At 36.6% G+C, this 19,066-nt stretch overlaps 2 protein-coding genes across 2 annotated transcripts; both read left to right on the plus strand.

Annotated features, from left to right (window-relative positions):
* The first annotated feature begins 512 nt into the window (after positions 1–512).
* On the plus strand, positions 513–9,341 carry LOC147412104 (homeobox-leucine zipper protein ATHB-15-like). The gene is made up of 19 exons (XM_086456357.1): positions 513–923; positions 1,182–1,985; positions 2,074–2,233; positions 2,359–2,459; positions 2,559–2,649; positions 2,921–3,016; positions 3,129–3,242; positions 3,323–3,406; positions 3,523–3,678; positions 3,781–3,855; positions 4,021–4,127; positions 4,223–4,415; positions 5,565–5,750; positions 5,894–5,974; positions 6,512–6,646; positions 6,797–7,122; positions 7,498–7,603; positions 8,047–8,196; positions 9,007–9,341. Exons 2-19 carry the CDS (start codon positions 1,771–1,773, stop codon positions 9,154–9,156), a joined length of 2,526 nt encoding a protein of 841 aa, XP_086312483.1. The 5' UTR covers positions 513–923; positions 1,182–1,770; the 3' UTR covers positions 9,157–9,341.
* Positions 9,342–11,419: 2,078 nt separating this feature from the next.
* LOC147412105 (casein kinase 1-like protein HD16) lies at positions 11,420–17,384 on the plus strand. The gene is made up of 16 exons (XM_086456367.1): positions 11,420–12,122; positions 12,862–12,996; positions 13,090–13,163; positions 13,272–13,341; positions 13,434–13,489; positions 13,600–13,671; positions 13,822–13,916; positions 14,010–14,076; positions 14,299–14,428; positions 14,516–14,734; positions 14,835–14,977; positions 15,061–15,235; positions 15,368–15,458; positions 16,282–16,439; positions 16,544–16,732; positions 16,829–17,384. The coding sequence occupies exons 1-16, from the start codon at positions 11,799–11,801 to the stop codon at positions 16,886–16,888; spliced, it is 2,058 nt and encodes a 685-aa protein (XP_086312493.1). The 5' UTR covers positions 11,420–11,798; the 3' UTR covers positions 16,889–17,384.
* The last annotated feature ends 1,682 nt before the right edge of the window (positions 17,385–19,066 follow it).

Here is a 19,066-nt window from a genome sequence, read left to right on the forward strand (position 1 = left end):
CATGCATCATACATATTGCATGTATGTATGCATGATATGCATGATATGCATGACATATATGATGATGACGAGGAAGGTGATGATTTATTAAAAAAGTCTGAAAATCAAGGCGCATGCAAAACCCTCATGATTCTGTCCTCTCTGACCCACACAACCTTTTTCCATGCTTTCGTTTCTTTAAGTTTTCGGATTCCTACTTACGCATGAAGTGGCATTCATTCATAACTTTCCTTACTTTTCCATAAAATTACCTACCTTGCCATCCATATTTTTATCTCTCTTATCCTACAACTTCCTTCTGAAATGACAAAAATGCCGTCCATAAAAAAGAAGAAGATGTTTTTGCCCTTTTTCGTTCATTCTAGGCTCAACGTGGCAGTTTGGGACCAGCACTATCAAGGGCATTTTCTACAATTTAAGAATTCGAGGGGCAAAGGGTAGTTTCGTCTAATTATGTCATATTATAAGCAAAATAGTTCAAATTTAATTAAATTAATTTTTTTCACTGTAAAAGGCTAAAGGCAGCTGAGCAGTAATGCGGAAACAGTGTAAGAACACGCACAGCACCATAGAAAAATGGCTTTTTCTTCCTTAAATTAGGGTTTCTGCTCGAAATTTCTGTCTTGAATTGATGTATTTTTTTTCCTTCTATTTGATGATTTAGAAGACGTTCGACATTTGAGTTTGCAGAGAGGCGCCATGGAAGTTATCTGTTCTTGATTCGATTACTTGCATTTCTGTTATTAGAAGGAGATCATTATGCGGGTTTTCTTTGGTTTCTCCGCTCTTGTTCTGTACTAAGAGTTTGTTCAGAAACCCTAAGATGTTTCAGAGGTTAGGGACGATAGTAGGCTAAACTCGGCGGAAAATCCTCGAAACGATGAGCATTGATTGTACGGAAGCACTTTGGCATTTGCTTTAAGGTAATTAAAGAGCTGTATAGATCGCCAAATCGCTCGTACGAACTGGATTTCCTCTCTGATTCCGCATCTGTGTTTGTTTTTTTGTTTGTTCTTTCACCTTGATTGAACGAAACACAGTAGAATAAAAAAAGCTCGGATCTTGAGAAATCTCTCTGGCTTGGATACTTACTTGAATTTCTTTTTCTCATGTTTTTTGAACTTGTTTCGGAATCGAGTGGCATTACTGATCCGAATCTACGACTTGTCCGTGTCTTGCAGGAAAAGAACTAGCTTCAAATCTCGAGAAACTTATCCTCTTTTCTGCTGTTTTGGATTTGTTTTGAGATTTAGAGGCGAAAATAGTTGCTAATCCTGCTGGTTCTGGTCAGGAGAAATTTATGCTTTGAAGCTGCAAATGTTTCTGATTTAAACGAAAGATCGTCAGTTCTGTAGTTTTTCCAGAAAGAAGAGGAGATTTCTCAGGTGTAGTTTAAGGTGGGTTTTACAGCTCCGATCTCGAAGTATTGATTTCTTGTGTCTGTTGCTGTCGTCTCACAGCGAGGAAAGAAGGACAAAAACATTTCGTGATAAATAAAGGAAGAATTATCAAAGTTTGAGACTAAAACTCTGTAAATCTTTCAAAATTTAAATTTGTCCTTGACATCTGGTGGAGCAAGAGAGTAGTGGATTTATGATTTTGTCCTCTGATCTGAAGTCAAGTTCGAGTTACAAGTTGAGAGAGCTTTGCTTTGATGTTTGTGGAGTTGTAGACATCAGTTTCTGCTGTTTATGGTTGAGTGTTTGAATACTTTAGGGTGAAAGATAGGGTTTTTCTCTTCTGTTATTTGTGCTTCTTTGATTTTGAAATATGATGGCTGTGACAACGTCCTGCAAGGAGGCTAAAGCGGCAATGGACAACGGAAAATATGTCCGTTATACCCCCGAGCAGGTAGAAGCTCTTGAAAGGCTCTATCATGAGTGCCCTAAGCCCAGCTCTGTTCGAAGGCAACAACTCATCAGGGAGTGCCCTATTCTTTCCAACATTGAGCCTAAACAGATTAAAGTCTGGTTTCAGAACCGAAGGTATTATTCGAGGCGAGAAAAAAAACTCATTTTGATTTATTTTAAAGATTGCAACTTGTATAAATGATTTTTGAGATTCCTTTTTCAGATGCCGGGAGAAGCAGAGGAAAGAAGCGTCACGTCTCCAAGCTGTAAATCGAAAGTTAACGGCCATGAACAAGCTGTTAATGGAGGAGAACGACAGGTTACAGAAACAGGTGTCACAACTGGTGTATGAGAATGGCTACTTTCGCCAACAAACTCAGACTGTAAGGAAAATTCGATGCTTTTTTATTTATTTATAAAATTTGTTTTTTTCCTTAATTTCTCGTTCATTTTTTCTATTTGCTTGAATTGGGGATGATGAGTTTGGTTTACTGGGTTGTTGTTGCAGACTACCCTTGCCACTACAGACACGAGTTGTGACTCGGTGGTGACTAGCGGTCAACACCATTTGACACCTCAGCATCCGCCAAGGGATGCTAGCCCTGCAGGGTTAGTGGGAATGCATGTTGAGTCGTTTTCTTTTTCTTGTGCTTTGTGACGATCTTGTTGTATGTTGCTGATGAGAGGTTATGTTTGTATTTTTTCTAGACTTTTGTCCATTGCAGAGGAAACTTTAACAGAGTTTCTTTCGAAGGCCACTGGGACTGCTGTGGAGTGGGTCCAAATGCCTGGGATGAAGGTTATTTCTCTTCCCTATTTTTCAATCAATGTGATCAACACTTGGTTTATAATTTAATCAAAATGTAGAAGTGGTTTATATTTTAAGCTAAATGTGGAATATAAAATCATCTTTTTGTCCTTTCAAGTCCTCACAGAAAAATCCAATATGCCATCAGAACTTCGTGGACACTAGTGCAAAACTTAGTTACCACATACTTGGAACAGAAGTTATAGTATTCTCTTATCTGCTTCCACTATTTTAATTTTTAAATTTGTTTTGATTTGCATAGCCTGGTCCGGATTCCATTGGAATCGTTGCAATTTCTCATGGTTGCCCTGGAGTGGCAGCACGAGCCTGCGGCCTGGTGGGACTTGAACCTACAAGGGTAAGTTTTTTTGTTTTGTTTTTGGTGTCCTGTCTTTGTTTCTATTTTGCTTGGTCTTCTGATCTTATTAATTGATTTGGTAAGGAAGTTTAATTAACTAAGATTCTTCCAGGTCGTAGAAATCCTCAAAGATCGGCCTTCATGGTTCCGCGATTGCCGAGCTGTTGATGTGCTTAACGTGCTGCCTACTGGAAATGGTGGAACCATCGAGCTGCTTTACATGCAGGTAGGTACTAATGCCATGTGAATGCCCGCATGCTGAACTTCGCACTCATACTGAATTTAAAAAATTCTCTCTTAATTTAGCTATACGCCCCTACAACATTGGCTCCAGCTCGTGACTTCTGGTTGCTGCGCTACACTTCTGTTTTGGAGGATGGCAGTCTTGTGGTATGCAACCCATGACTGTAGAACCCTGTAATGGGAGAGGGGAACTTTGTTTTTTCCCCCTCTTGAGAGTTGTATGGAGTTGCTTGACTGTGTCACATGTGCTATGAAATTCTCAGGTTTGTGAAAGATCACTTAGCTGTACTCAGGGTGGTCCGAGCATGCCACCAGTGCAGCATTTTGTGAGAGCTGAAATGCTACCCAGTGGGTACCTCATTAGACCCTGTGAAGGGGGCGGGTCCATACTACACATAGTTGATCATATGGACTTGGAGGTATAGAGTTACCATACCTATCTTTCCTTTGTTTGCTGTGATATTTTTTTTTTCGCGTTCTACCAACGGACCACTAATCTTAGTACCAATTATGTGAACCAGCCATGCAGTGTACCAGAAGTGTTGCGCCCGCTATATGAATCATCAACAGTGCTTGCTCAAAAGACTACAATGGCGGTAGGACTATCAGATTTTTTTTCTTTCTGTGCTATTGTTCTGCAATTGCGGCTAAATTGTTATTTAAAGTAATGTTCAAGTACATGGAAGATAATTAGACAATTGTTGGAGATGTGTTGAGGTTTTACATATTATCTTGATCGTGGAGCTATCTGTTTCATCCAGGCTTTACGCCAGCTCAGGCAGATTGCTCAGGAGGTTACTCAATCAACTGTCACTGGTTGGGGCAGAAGACCTGCAGCTTTACGAGCACTCAGCCAGAGGCTGAGCAGGTGAGTGTATTCTAGTTCTTTGCCTTATGTGGCTATTGGAATATCACTATGAGAATATCTAATTATATCCTAAGTCTTCAAATGTTTCCTCGCAGGGGTTTTAATGAAGCACTTAATGGGTTTGCTGATGATGGATGGTCCACTATGGGAAGTGACGGTGTAGACGACATAACCATTCTTGTAAACTCATCTCCTAGCAAGATTTCTGGTGTAAATCTTGGTTTTGCTAATGGATTTCCTGCTGTTAACAATGCTGTTCTGTGTGCCAAGGCATCCATGCTTTTACAGGTCAGGATACTGTTTATATTGCCTTTTGCTGTGTACATACTTTAGGAAAGCTCATCAATTTCCATACCTTATTCCAATTACTGATGTCTTTGTGGGAAAACTACAAAGATAAATTTATGCTACATATACACTGTTTCATTCGGGAACTACGTAAATGACACTTAGTTTTTGGGACAAAGGCCACTGGAACTTACAATGGCTTCAAAATTGGGTTTTATCCTGTTCTGCATGCACTCCGGAAAGGAATGTGGGTTCTTTTTTTTATATTCTGCTGTAACATTCATTTATAACATTTTTTTATCTTTTTTGTGTTGAGGTGTTTTCACTTGCTCAATTTATTATGTCTGTCTTCTGCTCTCTGCTTTGGTAAGATGTATCTACACACTATTTTTAATAGATACTTGTTCAATTTTTGGCTAATTCATTTTTGGTTGCTTTTTTTATTGGTTGATATTTTAAAGTTTTCCGGTAATTAAAGATTCGCATTTAAGATTAAGAACTCAACCAAACAGTTATAGAAGCTTTAGCTGTTAACTAGTCAAGATTTTAGCCATTTACCCGTTTGATTTGATTTAGTCTTGTTAATTTGGCCCTGAAAAATTGACCAAATTATGTTATGATGACCTTTTCCATTTTTGGAAATTTGTCAGGTTGGATACATTCAAACACATCTTAATTTATTAAAGAATTGTATTTAATATATTATTTATACCTTTATTATTTGGTTGCAATGCCTGTCTGATATTCTAAATGCCTTTTTGAAAGATATTTGTGAATAGTAGAAGTATCAGATAAACATTTTGGATCTGTTTGCGGAGTGTTTTTCTATGTCTGTGTTTGTTACACTTTATCTCTGTCTGGCATTGTAAGTTGTAACATGTGTTCTCTCTACCAATTTGACTAAAGGACCAAATTTCTTTGGCAGTTTTGTACACAATCTGCTCAACTTACAGTTGAAGTTGATAGTTCCAACACTATAGGATGAGGTTGATTGATTTTGAAAATTCTCGGGAAATGACATTATAAATTTGCAGTTCCATTATCCATTCTGATTATTAGTATTTTTTTCTTTTTCTTAACATTTTAATCTAGTCTTTCAGAGAATGCTTATTATGTATTCTTTCCTTGCTCTTTTTTCTTATTTTGCAGAATGTACCTCCTGCAATACTTCTCAGATTCCTGCGCGAACACCGATCAGAATGGGCTGACAGTAATATTGATGCTTACTCTGCTTCAGCTGTCAAAGCTGGTCCCTGTATTTTACCAGGGTCTCGAGTTGGGGGCTTTGGCGGTCAGGTTATCCTTCCACTGGCTCATACAATCGAGCATGAGGAGGCATGTAATCTTGCTTGCTCCTAACACATGTTATACGGTGTTATACTTTTCTCAACATTGGGAATTAGGATTCATGTAGCATATACCAATTTTTATTCTTTCAATGTGTTCTTGAAAATAAATAGTTCATACTGTTTATCCAGTTCTTGGAGGTCATTAAGCTGGAGAATATTGGCCAGTGGCCAGATGAAACAATTATGTCTAGAGAGATGTTTCTGTTGCAAGTAAGTATTATTTTTTTCTTTTTTTTGAAAAGTAGTATTATTTTTTTCTTTGCTAGTAAACAATCTGTTTATTGACTTATCATGGTTAAATAATTACTTGCCACAACTTATTTCATTTCTAATGGCAAAAAAAAAAAATGGTTTCATGGAGGGGAATTAGCGGATATTATTTTTTTAGCTGCACCCAATGTTAAAAAAGGGTTCCGTGATGGGCTTTATACCCTTGGCTGAGGGTTCCCTGAGAATAAATAAGTCTATGAAGTGAGTATCTTAATACTTAAGTTTTTTTCTGGGTTTTGCTGATCAATGAAATCCTATTTGAATGGATGTTATCTTTGATTGTAATTTTTTTTTCTTTTTACTAAGTTGTAGATATCCTTCTCATGGAGAAACTCGGCTTACACGTCGTCATTTTTTTTATTTTTCCTGAATTTATTTTGGTGTTGCCATTTTCTTTTGAGAAGTAGTTTAGAACAAACATTAACAAATCCACTTTGGCATTTATACATATTCTATTTGTTTATACTGTTTCTACAGCTCTGTAGTGGGGTGGATGAGAATGCTGTTGGCACCTGTGCTGAACTTGTCTTTGCTCCCATTGATTCGTCTTTCGCTGATGATGCACCACTATTACCTTCGGGTTTCCGCATTATTCCCCTTGACTTTGGCCTGGTCAGTATTTTGCTTACAACAAGGTAGCATTTTGTAATTTGTTTTTTCCCTCCTCGTACTTGTACGATTGTTTCAGAAAGCACAGGTGTTCCATTAACTTCTTGTAATTTGGAGTTCAATACCTAGGAACTAACTGTTGACCTTATGCAGGATGCTTCTAGTCCTAATCGTACTCTAGACCTTGCCTCTGCCCTCGAGGTTGGACCAGCTGGAAACAGAGCATCTGCTGATTTTTCTGGTAACTGTGGCAGCACAAGATCTGTGATGACCATAGCATTTCAGTTTGCGTTTGAAAGCCACCTGCAAGAAAATGTAGCATCGATGGCACGGCAATATATTCGCAGCATTATAGCATCTGTTCAGAGGGTAGCGTTGGCCCTCTCCCCTTCCCTTCTCAGTTCTCACTCTGGTCTGCGGCCACCACCTGGTACTCCTGAAGCGCTCACTCTTGCTCGTTGGATCTGTCACAGCTATAGGTATGCCAAGTCTACCTTGCTAATCTATATCTGGACTCAGCTGTGCTGTCGCATTAATATAGTATTATAAAGCAAGTGTTTTCTGGACGAATGACATAAGTGTATGCTTGATATGGTGAAATAGATAAAACTTCTAATGATCAGTTGCCTATTCTATATGGTGCTCACATTTTCTGCCATGATTTTTTTTAATAATATTCAAGACTGCAGTTATCATTATGTTTTGAGTAGAAAATCGTAATATTGTTAATTTCTGCTGAATTTTATTTCTTGCATTTTGAAAGCTTGCTTCATACAGAAAATTAGGTTCTGCCAAAATTTCTTTTTATTATATATATATTTTTTGAAATTTTAATTGTTTGCATCTTTTAATAGGTGCTATATGGGTGTGGAGCTACTTAAGCCTAGCAGTGAAAGTGGTGAATCTGTTCTCAAGACACTTTGGCACCACTCTGATGCTATCATGTGCTGCTCGTTGAAGGTTTGCATTTTGATACTTTCACATCCCTTCCACATTCAATTTGTAATTGTTAGGGAATTTTCTATTTTCTGCAAAACACCGTCTCATTTCTTTATATTGTCTGCTTTCGATCACTTCTTCATTTTTGATTTTAGCATATTTTCTGTTGATTATCTCAGAAAGATGATAATATTCTTCTTTCAAACTTAATGTAATTTTCTACCATTTGTAAATGTTAATTCAATCTAGTTTATTGTGGATACATGACTGTTTTTTCATGATCTGATATAGACACAAAGGTAGCAGATATTGGAACCTAGAAACTAGTACTCTGTGAACCCATAATGGTGACTCATGGCTGATTGGCCTGATGCCACTGTGGTTTTCTTTTGATATTATGTTATAATGGGTGTTCTTACCTGGTTGTCTAGGAGTTTGTATCGTAACCATTATTCTTTCTGCAGGCATTGCCCGTTTTCATGTTTGCGAATCAGGCAGGTCTTGATATGCTTGAAACAACCTTGGTTGCCCTGCAAGACATTACGTTGGAAAAAATATTTGATGATCATGGACGGAAATCTCTCTATACTGAATTCCCACAGATTATGCAACAGGTTTTTCTCTAACCTTTGAATAAACAAGAAAATGAAAGATAGTTCAGAATTTCTTGTTAATGTTAACATGCATCTTACAATCCTCTTAAAATACACTTGTTCATGCCTACTAGTTGAGAGAAGTATTGGCTGCATTACGATGCTTATGTACTAGCCACTAGGGAATTTACGCCTAAGGTGCTGGTCACACCATGGTAGGCGTTTTGCTTATTTAGCCGTAAATATTTGACCCCTCCTCACCACCACCCTTGTGGGTTTAACGTATAACTTTTAGCTTGATAGGTGATTTCTAACTCTGTTCCATTGAATAATTTTATCGGCATGGGCTTCATATTCACATGAGCCATGGGTGAAAACATTAGGTTCAAATTCCCCAACAAGAAGTATTCATATCCAGTGGTTAGGAATAACTTCTTCGGAGGATTGCTTTTGGTTATTGTTGGCGCATACAAGGTTGTGGTCAGCTTTCAGGATAGGCACTAGTGATCAGTCTCAGATTTTTTTTCTTGGAGGTTATATGCATAAACAATTATTTTCAAGTTACCGATTCTCCTCACTGGGTTTTTGATTCTGTACATTCAGTAAGTGGGCCATGTTTCCCCATTGAAGAAGTGAAACTGAAGTTTCATCTTAAGCACAAGGCTAGGGCAAGTCAAATGGTTCGGCTAAGAAGCAAAGATCTAACAAAAAGGAAATAAGAAACCTCATGTTTAAAATTCCTGAGGCATGTATTAAATGCTGGGGCATGTATTTTATTTAGCAACATTGTAAGTGATTTTTTGGTTTATCATTTTTGTCTCTTCTTTGCAGGGCTTTGCCTGTCTTCAAGGTGGTATCTGTCTCTCTAGCATGGGTAGGCCGGTCTCTTACGATAGAGCAGTGGCTTGGAAAGTGTCAAACGAGGAGGAAGACAATGTTCACTGCATTTGTTTCATGTTTATCAACTGGTCTTTTGTTTGAGACTTCTACTATAGACAAATACAAAGACATAGTATGAGTAGACAAACCTAAACCTTATCTATTTTAGCTAGTTATCTTTTTTGAATGGAGACCCTAGAATGCCAGGGGTGAAAACAGTTTGACAGTTGAAATCTGCTTCACACACTTTGATATTGTGCTGCGTGTTTATGGTTCTCCTTATTGTCTTTTGAGTATTCCTTTCTGCTTTTGTGACAAGTTTTTATTAAGGATTAGGGGATTATAGGTTGATATCTGAGACGATTTTTCGTCCCTGACACTATTATTCATTATCCAGACCCACATTACTGAAGAAATTTAAAAACAGTTTAGTTCTGAAAAAATATCAAATTAAAATTTTCCGGACATTGTATTACAGCATTAACTAATGTTCGTTGATTTTGGTTATCCCTGAATTTTATCAGAATAAACCTCTTACGCATTGTGGTTAGTTTGGTTCTACAGATGTACTATTTTTTTATTTTGGAAATCAATGTAAAAACACGAGTGATTTAGGCATGCACTTGGTATGCGAATACTCGACATGTTCCCTTGACCCTGGTTCTTTCTCTTGAGCAGACAGACAATTTGAATGTCCTTATCTTCTACTTCTTAACAAAAAACTTTTATTTTTCCTCTCAGAACTGGTAATCTTTAAGCTCTTTGGGCAATTTCTTTTAATCTATGCCAGTCGATCTTGTGACCATTGTTTTCAACCTGGCTTTAACCTTTTGTAGAAAAATCATGTACTTTCTATCCTATCCAAAGTTTCAGTCTTCGAACTTTCTATCCAAAGTTTCAAAGACTAGAACCCCAATATCTTTTTCAATAAAGAGAACCAGCTAATGTTCAAAGAATAAAAATACCTGTACTTTATTATTGTTAGTAGGCAAAATAACACTGTGTTATAGGAAAAAACAGAACAAGTGTTGGAGGTTATTAACATTTCAATGGTGGTTCATCTTTGTCTCGTAAATTCCATTAATTCTTAAATGTTTCTTTAATGTTGAGAGGAGTGATTGTTTGTTCACCAGACAAATACTGTTTTGACATGTGGCACTGCTGACATAAGTAATAATAAGATAATTTTTCTCTCCTACCCATGGTAAAAAATAAAAATTTCCTAATAAGATCATCTTGTTGCATTTAAAAATATTATCTAATACAAAAGTGTTGTAGAGGATGAAATTCTATGAATTGCAAAAAAATAAAATTTAAAAATTATTTTTCACCATTGTTTTTTAATTTTAAATTTGGGTGTTTGATAGTCATCAATTTTCAACACCATCGATCAAGTTCCATTTTTTTTTTTTACCATGAAATTTATCATGAAATCTAGAAGATTGTGCTGTTGGATTGTAATATGATAATCCATGTGGATCCCACAATATTTTTTAAGACTTGAAATATAAAAATAGAGATTTCTGGGGAGTGGATGTGTGGGCCTTCCTTAAATTGGCCTATCGATTAAATGTTTCTATTAGACCTAAGATTTATTCCACAACAGGTTGGGCAGGGCGAAAACTTTTCCCATTGACAGACCTATCTATTATTTATCCAATAATTGGCAACCAATACGATAACCAGCCACTTCAAAATGGTACAATCAATCCAAGTTTGTGAGTGTTTCCACCATTTCAGAAACAAACTTATGTGGTGGCAACACCAAAATTTATGAGTCAAGGCTGATACATGGTAAAGATGTTCTTTGCATACATGGATTATCCTCACAAAAGATCAATTTTATTAAGGAACTTTATAATTGAAATGGGCGACCTAATTGTATTAACTTGCAATCAATCATGATAAATTAATTCTATAAGATTCAAAATCGATGCAGTTTTCGATGTACTCACCATAGTTATTATTGCACTTAGCCAAGTCTACCCAGTCGAATCAGCTTTAAAATTATTGCCAACATGTGATGACTAAAGTTTGTTTCACTAGGCATGTAAATTTGACCTTTTAAGGCACATTAATGGGGATAATTTTAGTAGAAGAATTTACATATTATTAATTTTTTATTAGATGTAAATCGGTTCAACCAAATTGAACCATGGCACGATCAATTTGAAAATTTATTGGACCAATTCCATTGATTCCTCTTTTGTCAACATTACCCACCAAAATGTGATTAAGTGAAACATACATATCTCGAGGAATCAAAGGCTTCTCCAATTTACACAAGAAAAGAACAACTTAAATCGAACTGACTCGTCAGATTCTCCGTGAACCAAACGAAGAAGTCAATCCAACCGTCGGATCAGATTCACCATGAACGGATGAGACACGTTGCTTATGTTCCAGGAAGAAATATATCACCTCTCACACACACACATACACGCACTCTCTCTCGCTCAAGTCTCGACCCTCCTTCCTAATTTATCTCCTTTTGGAGAGATCCCTAAAATCAGAACTGCGAAACCCTAAATTTCTCCCCCAACAATCCATTCACCTTGAATGTATATCTTTTTGTTCTTTGTTTTCTGATCGAGTCTTTTAAAGAAAAGTTGAGTTTTTGATTTCATTTATGCTCGATTTTGTTCTTAATTTTTTTTCCCCAGGTTTCACTGATCTGTAAATCTAGGGTTATTCAGAGAAGGGAATAGTTAGGGATTTTAGGGATGGGATTCGATGGATGAGCTATGCGAGAGCTGCGTAGTGGAGTGCGTAGGGGCCGGGCAGCAGCACAGCAGAACCGAAAAGAAAGTGAGAGATTAATCCCAAAAACCCGAAAGAAGCGAACAACGAAGAACAAACCGTCTTCGATTAACAAGAAAAACGAAAATACAGTTAGGGTTTCTGTGCCAAAGAGATCTTTGGAGGCCAAGGAGGAAGCACAGAGAGGTTTTGAAGAAGCCCGTGAAGTTGGTGTGTTGGTAGGAGAGAAGCAGATGAACGATTTGAGCGCTGATAAGGCCCCTGGGGCTGAAGAGGAAGGAAACACAGCCCCGCCAATTCCCGACAAGGTTTTTATTTCAATTTTAATTTATTTTAAACTGTTAATAGCTTTGTGTATCATATGGGCTTGAATGCATATTTGATTGTGTGTAGAATGTCAACTGTGTATCACTTATATGTTGTTTATGTCAATTTTGACGCGTTAAGGAGAAAAAGAATGGGGTTTGGAGATTAGATTTGTCTGTTCTTTCCATCCGTTAGAGTTTAGTGATTGCTATATTAATTGAAGAAAGAAGTGTTTTTTTTTTCTTTTTTCCTGTTATTTGTGATAGTGTTCTATGTTTTCTCCAATCCAGTGCTTTTTTTTTTGTCTTGTAAGAAACACGGCATTATATGGTCATATTAATGTCAACTAAAAACATTGAAATGGTGATTTTCATGAATTTATTGTCAGTATGTTGGGGTTTATTTAATTGGAGAAAGAAGGTGTTTTTTTTTTTTAATACTGTTATTTGTAATAGTGTTGTATGTTTTATTTTTGCTAATCGAGTGTTTTTTGGTCTTGTAAGAAATGCGGCTTTTCCATGCGCTTCAATTAATGTCAACTAAAAAAATGTAAATGGTGATTTTCATGAATTTTGTCATCATTAAGTTGGGGTTTTATTAGAATTTGAATGGATATGGGGTGCTTTTTGTGTTTGGGTTTATGAGAATATGTAGATAAAAATATTAAATAGTAATAACTAGATAAATACTCTCTTACTCTCAATGGGTTGTGTTTTTCACACTTTGGTTTCTTTGCTACAGGTTCAGGTTGGTGGTTCCCCTGTGTACAAAATTGAAAGAAAATTGGGTAAAGGAGGCTTTGGGCAAGTATATGTTGGTCGTCGGGTTCCAGGTCCAAGCATAAATGATAGGAATTCCGGGCCTTGGGCTATAGAGGTACGCTACTTATATCTACACATTGAATAGTTTATCAAAGTTTCTCCTTTGGATCTCATCTTGTTAATGTTGTCTATATGATAATATTTTTAGGTGGCCTTGAAATTTGAGCATAGAAGTAGTAAGGGATGCAACTATGGCCCTCCATATGAGTGGCAAGTCTACAAGTGCGTTGTTTTCTGTTTTCTTATTATATTTGCTTGTCTTATGGATATTCTATCACTATCGTAAAACACTTATGACTTTGTCGTTCACATTCTATATAATTTCTGCAGCACACTTGGTGGCAGTCATGGTGTGCCACGAGTCCATTACAAGGGCCGGCAAGGGGAGTATTACATCATGGTATGTTCTAATTTTGGTTTTACATAATTATATATATTTTTACCTTATTTAGCTTTGGATGTTTATGTGACAACATTTCTCAATGCCTACAGATTATGGATATGTTGGGACCAAGTTTGTGGGATGTTTGGAATAACAACTCTCATACGTGAGTCTCCGCTTGGAATTATACCAGGATGTATTTTTTTTGCATGGTCTCTGAATAACTTGACTATTTCATACTTATATTTTTCCCATTGCCCCTGTTATTGTCTGCAGGATGTCTGTTGAAATGGTTGCATGTATTGCCATCGAAGCAATATCTATACTGGAGAAGGTGCATGCAAAAGGGTAAGATCTTTTCTATTATGGGATCTGATTACGGTTCTTTTATTTTTGTTGATATTCATTCAGAACTCTTCTAGTTTTTCCGTATTATGATATTTATGGTGTTCTTTTGCTCAATCAACATTTAATTACGAGTACCATACTTTATGGCAGGTATGTACATGGGGATGTAAAACCTGAGAATTTTTTGCTTGGCCCCCCAGGGACTCCTGAAGAGAAAAAGCTATTTCTCGTAGATCTAGGATTAGGTAAATTAGTCTTTTCTGTAACATTGATATTCCATATAACATACCCCCGTGTATCTCATTATTTTTCCATCTTTTTTCTCTTTCTGGTATTAGCTACCAAGTGGCGAGAAAGTTCCACTGGTCAACATGTTGACTATGACCAGCGTCCAGATGTTTTCAGGTACTCTTCTGAGCCATTTATTGTTTTATATTTTTATCTTATTTTTTCAGTTTCAAAGTTGGTTATGTATCTCTCAAAACCCGTTGAACTCGCTTTCACCTTTGCCGATCCCTATCTCTTACTTACATAGGAAAAGAAAAATAAATATTTCCTTTTATAGCTTATATATATAGCCTTCTTTATTTCATAGAACATTGTTGCTCTAACATTCCGTTCTTCCAGGGGAACAGTGCGTTATGCTAGTGTACACGCTCATCTGGGAAGAACTGGAAGCAGGAGAGATGACTTGGAATCTCTTGCATACACACTCATTTTTCTACTACGTGGTCGTCTTCCATGGCAAGGATACCAAGTAAGGCATTTTTTCAAATTATGTTATTTGACATCCTTTTCATTTCTTGTATATTCTTCTTCACACATCTACATTTTGTTGCCACAGGGAGAGAATAAGGGGTTCCTTGTCTGCAAGAAAAAGATGGCAACATCTCCAGAGACACTATGTTTATTTTGTCCACTTCCATTCAGACATTTTGTTGAGCATGTGGTGAACTTGAAATTCGATGAGGAACCTAACTATGCAAAATATATTTCCCTCTTTGATGGGGTGGTTGGTCCAAATCCCGAGGTCAGGCCAATTAACACAGATGGGGCACAAAAGGTACTTTTTTGTTCTTTATTTTAACTATTTTGTCGCTTGCATACTGATATCCTGAATCTTAGTTTAGAAGACATCTAATGTGTGATTTTGTGTTGTAAAGCTTATATACCAGGTCGGTCAAAAGAGAGGCCGGTTGACTATGGAAGATGACGATGATGAGCAACCAAAGAAGAAGGTCCGGATGGGGATGCCTGCAACACAATGGATTAGCGTATACAATGCTCGCCGACCTATGAAGCAAAGGTTTATATACATCTAAAGTAACACAATGTTCTATTCATATTCCACGACCAAAAAAAGTTCATGGTGCCCTTTTCTTGTTTTAGATACCACTATAATGTTACTGATGGAAGGCTTGCCCAACACATTGAGAAAGGAAATGAAGATGGACTATACATCAGCAGTGTGGCTTCTTGTACAAATCTGTGGGCAGTAATTATGGACGCAGGAACTGGTTTCGATGGTCAAGTTTATGAAATCACGCCCACTTTTCTTCACAAAGTGCGTTCTTACTTTTATTCATACTAATCCAAAGGCAATTGTCTATTCGATCTGTTTTCATCGATGTTTTTATCATGTATATGTTTGTGTAAAGTAACAACTAACCCTTTTTCACCTGATTTTGTTTTGAAGGATTGGATTATGGAGCAGTGGGAGAAGAACTATTATATTAGTGCTATAGCAGGAACTACTAATGGGAGTTCTTTGGTCGTAATGTCTAAAGGTCAATATCCAATGTTATCAAATAGCATATGCAACCAGCATCTGCTGTGCACATGTGCAAAATCACATATGGCATATGCAGTCGCATATGGCACAAACTAATATTTTATTTAAAAAAAAGTATTTTTTTTTTCAAAAATAAAAATAAATATAAAAAATAAAAAATAAAAAATAAAAACAAACTAGAACAATATATTTTTGGATAACTTTTGTTTTACAAATGGAATAAAATTGATTACATTTAGTCATTTAGTAATAAATATAGTAATAAAAATAGAACAAGAACTCCAGAAGACAAATAATCAATAATGTGTAACCTATTTCATGATACGAAGGTGGCTCTACTTTAATTATAAAGTTCTCGTTCAAGATAATTAAAGTGGACCCTGCTTTACTAGTTTAATCATTGTATACCATATCTTATGTTAGAATGTGTAAACTCAATATTTGGAAAAAAAAAGGACCTAAAAGAGTGTATATGCGAGCGATAGAAATGGCTTGGAATAATACAAGAATTGGGGGGTGGGGGTAACAATAGGGTATTTGTAGGAGAAGATAGATAAAAAAAATGCTGAACTTAATGCTCCAATAGTCAAATCTTGCTCATTGGAGTAATATGCTATTGCGTATTGTATATGCGATGGTATTATGATCCAGAAACCCTAAATCACATATGTCATAGTGGCATATGCCATGATGACATGCGATTTACTGATAAAAAATCGCATATGAGAACACTTTCAATATCTGTACTATGCAATTATTTAGGTTTTGCCAACTTGCATATGTTCATGTTTAACTTCCCTTTGTTTTCTTGAGTCCAGGTACACAATTTACACAACAGTCCTACAAGGTCAGCGATTCGTTTCCGTTCAAGTGGATAAACAAAAAGTGGAGGGAGGGATTCTACGTTACATCCATGGCCACTGCAGGAAGTAGATGGGGTGTTGTTATGTCTCGTAATGCAGGATATTCTGACCAGGTCTTATTCGAATTTTTTGAGTCCGTCTATTCCTACATATCATTTGTGCTACAATAACATTAGTTGAAATTGATATGTATATATATATTTTTTATTAATTTCAGGTTGTTGAACTTGATTTTCTATACCCAAGTGAAGGCATTCATCATAGGTGGGATAGTGGTTATCGCATCACGGCAACTGCAGCTACTTGGGACCAGGCTGCTTTTATTCTTAGTGTACCGAGAAGAAGGCCTACAGATGAAACACAGGAGACTCTTCGGACATCAGCTTTTCCAAGCACACACGTTAAGGTAAGCACTGTGTGTATAGTTTTTCTTTGCTGATAGATCTGCAGCATTATTCTGTGCAGAGTTACAAAGTGTTTACTTTGGGGTTATTTCTTGCAGGAGAAATGGGCTAAGAATCTTTATATTGCTTCTGTTTGCTATGGTCGGACAGTTTCATGACTACCTTCTTTCTTGGAATTCTTCCGAAGTCAAGTCTTATATTTTACCATATTGTTTTGTGAAGCTGCGAACCTCTTGTTTTGTGAAGCCAAAATGCATATAATGGGATGCGGGCTAGAGAAATTTTGATGTGTGCAACCTTTTTCTCAGTTGTCACCAATTTCACGTGTCAGTCATTACTAACACCTTGTGCAGTGTTTTTGTCATTTGTATGGAGATGCTTTGCATGAATATCCGTGATTTATCAAAGTCGTAAGGGATGGTGGCCATCCTTAATTATTGTTAATTTTCTATAGTCCTGAGCAGTAATTACTGTATTGGAGGAGTGCATTCTATATCATGGCATTGAACTAACTCCTTCATCAGTATGGCTTTGTTAGATCTTGGGTTATTCAAATTGTGGAGTGGGATATGAGGCTAGTTTAACAATACAAGAGGATGTTATTACCTATTTTGGTTATCAGATGCTGCAGTGGTTATTGATTGTTTTTTTTTCTTTTCGGTTATTCACTTTCTTACAGATTTCACTGTCTTTGTTGAATGTGTGCTTGTGTGTAACATGCTGGCTATCGACCCCAAATCTTTGGGATAAAGCTTTGATCTTATGTAACCCACTGGTTGGTTGGTAGCATAGGTTGCGTCCGGTTTTTTTTTTCCAGCTGCACTTGTCCACTCGAAAGTAGAAAGCACGAGCACCACACCTTTTTTTTATTATTATTGTGGTAAACTGTTTTCTTAAAGGACATAAGATATATACATGGGAGGGGGGTGGTTGGCAAGGGGGTGGGGGAATGGGTCAAGTTCACCAGTCTTGTGTGCTAGTTCACTCCCATAAGAACATTTTAATTATATTTCTTGTGATATAGTTATACTGGTATCCTGGTATCCCTGACTTTCGTTTTAAACATTTTAGTTTGAGAATATAATATATTTATTTGACCATTTCCCTTCATATGGCCTCGTATTCTGGTCTGGAAATTGATGCCACCTGGTCTTCATGTTATCTCAAGGGAACATATTTTATTTATTTATTTTTTGTTTTGTTATCATGTGCTTGTTCTGAGCTATCCTCTGCATCCTAAAAATCTAGATCTGCTAAATTTAATGCTACTTCACTTTTGGTTTCTGCCATCTCTGGGAGGTCCAGTGGTGTGCCAAGAATTGTGGATTTGTATATCTTCGTGAAGGATGGCTGCATCTGAGTGTTTTTGTCTTTATTTTGTAAATTTAGAAAATGGAAGTGGTGGGAAGACCATTCGTGAACCTTGACCACAAGATGCATAATGTTGCTGTCAATGACTGTTTGAAGGCATTTAGCATTGTATATGTGTGGTGCCCTAGTATGGTGGTGCATATTGTCGTAAGATAGCAATGTCAGGAAGGCCTAACCTGCCATCATCCATACTAAAATATTTTTATTGATCATTCCATGAAAGTACATCAATCAGTTTGGTTTGATTTTCTCCTGCTAATGTATTTTTTCAGAATGTAGATCTTGAATTTTTTTTTCCTTTTGTCAAGTGTAGAACTTGTTGATTTTGTGTCTATCTATTCTAAAGTGTTACTTTTTAGATGGTTTGATCAAGATCCCGGGTGTGAAAAGCTGACATAATACAACTGTATGTATAAGAATATGACAAAGCAGTTAACATGGTAAGTAGAAAAGTATAATGTGGAAATTTCATGTATGCTACTTTGTGCAACCAAAATTTTCAAGCACTGAATTAGTTTTTTTTTTTGGGTACACTTCTTGTGACGCATCCTTTAATTGTTTCTTTCCATCTTTTTTGTGAACTGGTCGCTAGTATTTGATGGCATTTGTTTTTAACATAGGCTTTTCTAGTTTTTGCGGCTTTCTTATCAGGTTGCCGGTTCTTGCTCATTTGGTTACAGAAAAGATGACCATTTACTTGTTTGGTACGTGAAGCTTTTCCTGTTCTATTTCTTTGCGTTTTACTCCCTTTTTCAAGTTCATAGTACCGATATCTAACTTGATTATGAATGCATAATGTTTCATTTAAAAACAAAATTTCAAAATCAAAGCGTCCTTAAATTCATGAAACATATTGCACCAAAAAATAAGTGATTTCTTCTTCCCTTCAAAATTTCTTATATTCCTTTCAATCCAGGTTCCCCTACATACTGCAACGGGAGTTAGGACCCACATTACTCGCTTTC

This window comes from Akebia trifoliata, chromosome 1, assembly GCF_017979445.1.
Source record: "Akebia trifoliata isolate Shusen 1 chromosome 1, ASM1797944v1, whole genome shotgun sequence".
Taxonomy (NCBI): domain Eukaryota; kingdom Viridiplantae; phylum Streptophyta; class Magnoliopsida; order Ranunculales; family Lardizabalaceae; genus Akebia; species Akebia trifoliata.

Bases quoted from the DNA above. Each gene is read 5' to 3' on its own strand.
- LOC147412104 (XM_086456357.1), top strand. From the start codon at position 1,771: ATGATGGCTGTGACAACGTCCTGCAAGGAGGCTAAAGCGGCAATGGAC. The intron at 3,407-3,522 runs GTATGCAACCCA...TGAAATTCTCAG, and splicing joins TGGAGGATGGCAGTCTTGTG to GTTTGTGAAAGATCACTTAG. The intron at 5,751-5,893 runs GCATGTAATCTT...CTGTTTATCCAG, and splicing joins ATACAATCGAGCATGAGGAG to TTCTTGGAGGTCATTAAGCT.
- LOC147412105 (XM_086456367.1), top strand. From the start codon at position 11,799: ATGCGAGAGCTGCGTAGTGGAGTGCGTAGGGGCCGGGCAGCAGCACAG. The intron at 14,077-14,298 runs GTACTCTTCTGA...CCGTTCTTCCAG, and splicing joins CAGCGTCCAGATGTTTTCAG to GGGAACAGTGCGTTATGCTA. The intron at 14,735-14,834 runs GTACTTTTTTGT...TGTGTTGTAAAG, and splicing joins ACACAGATGGGGCACAAAAG to CTTATATACCAGGTCGGTCA.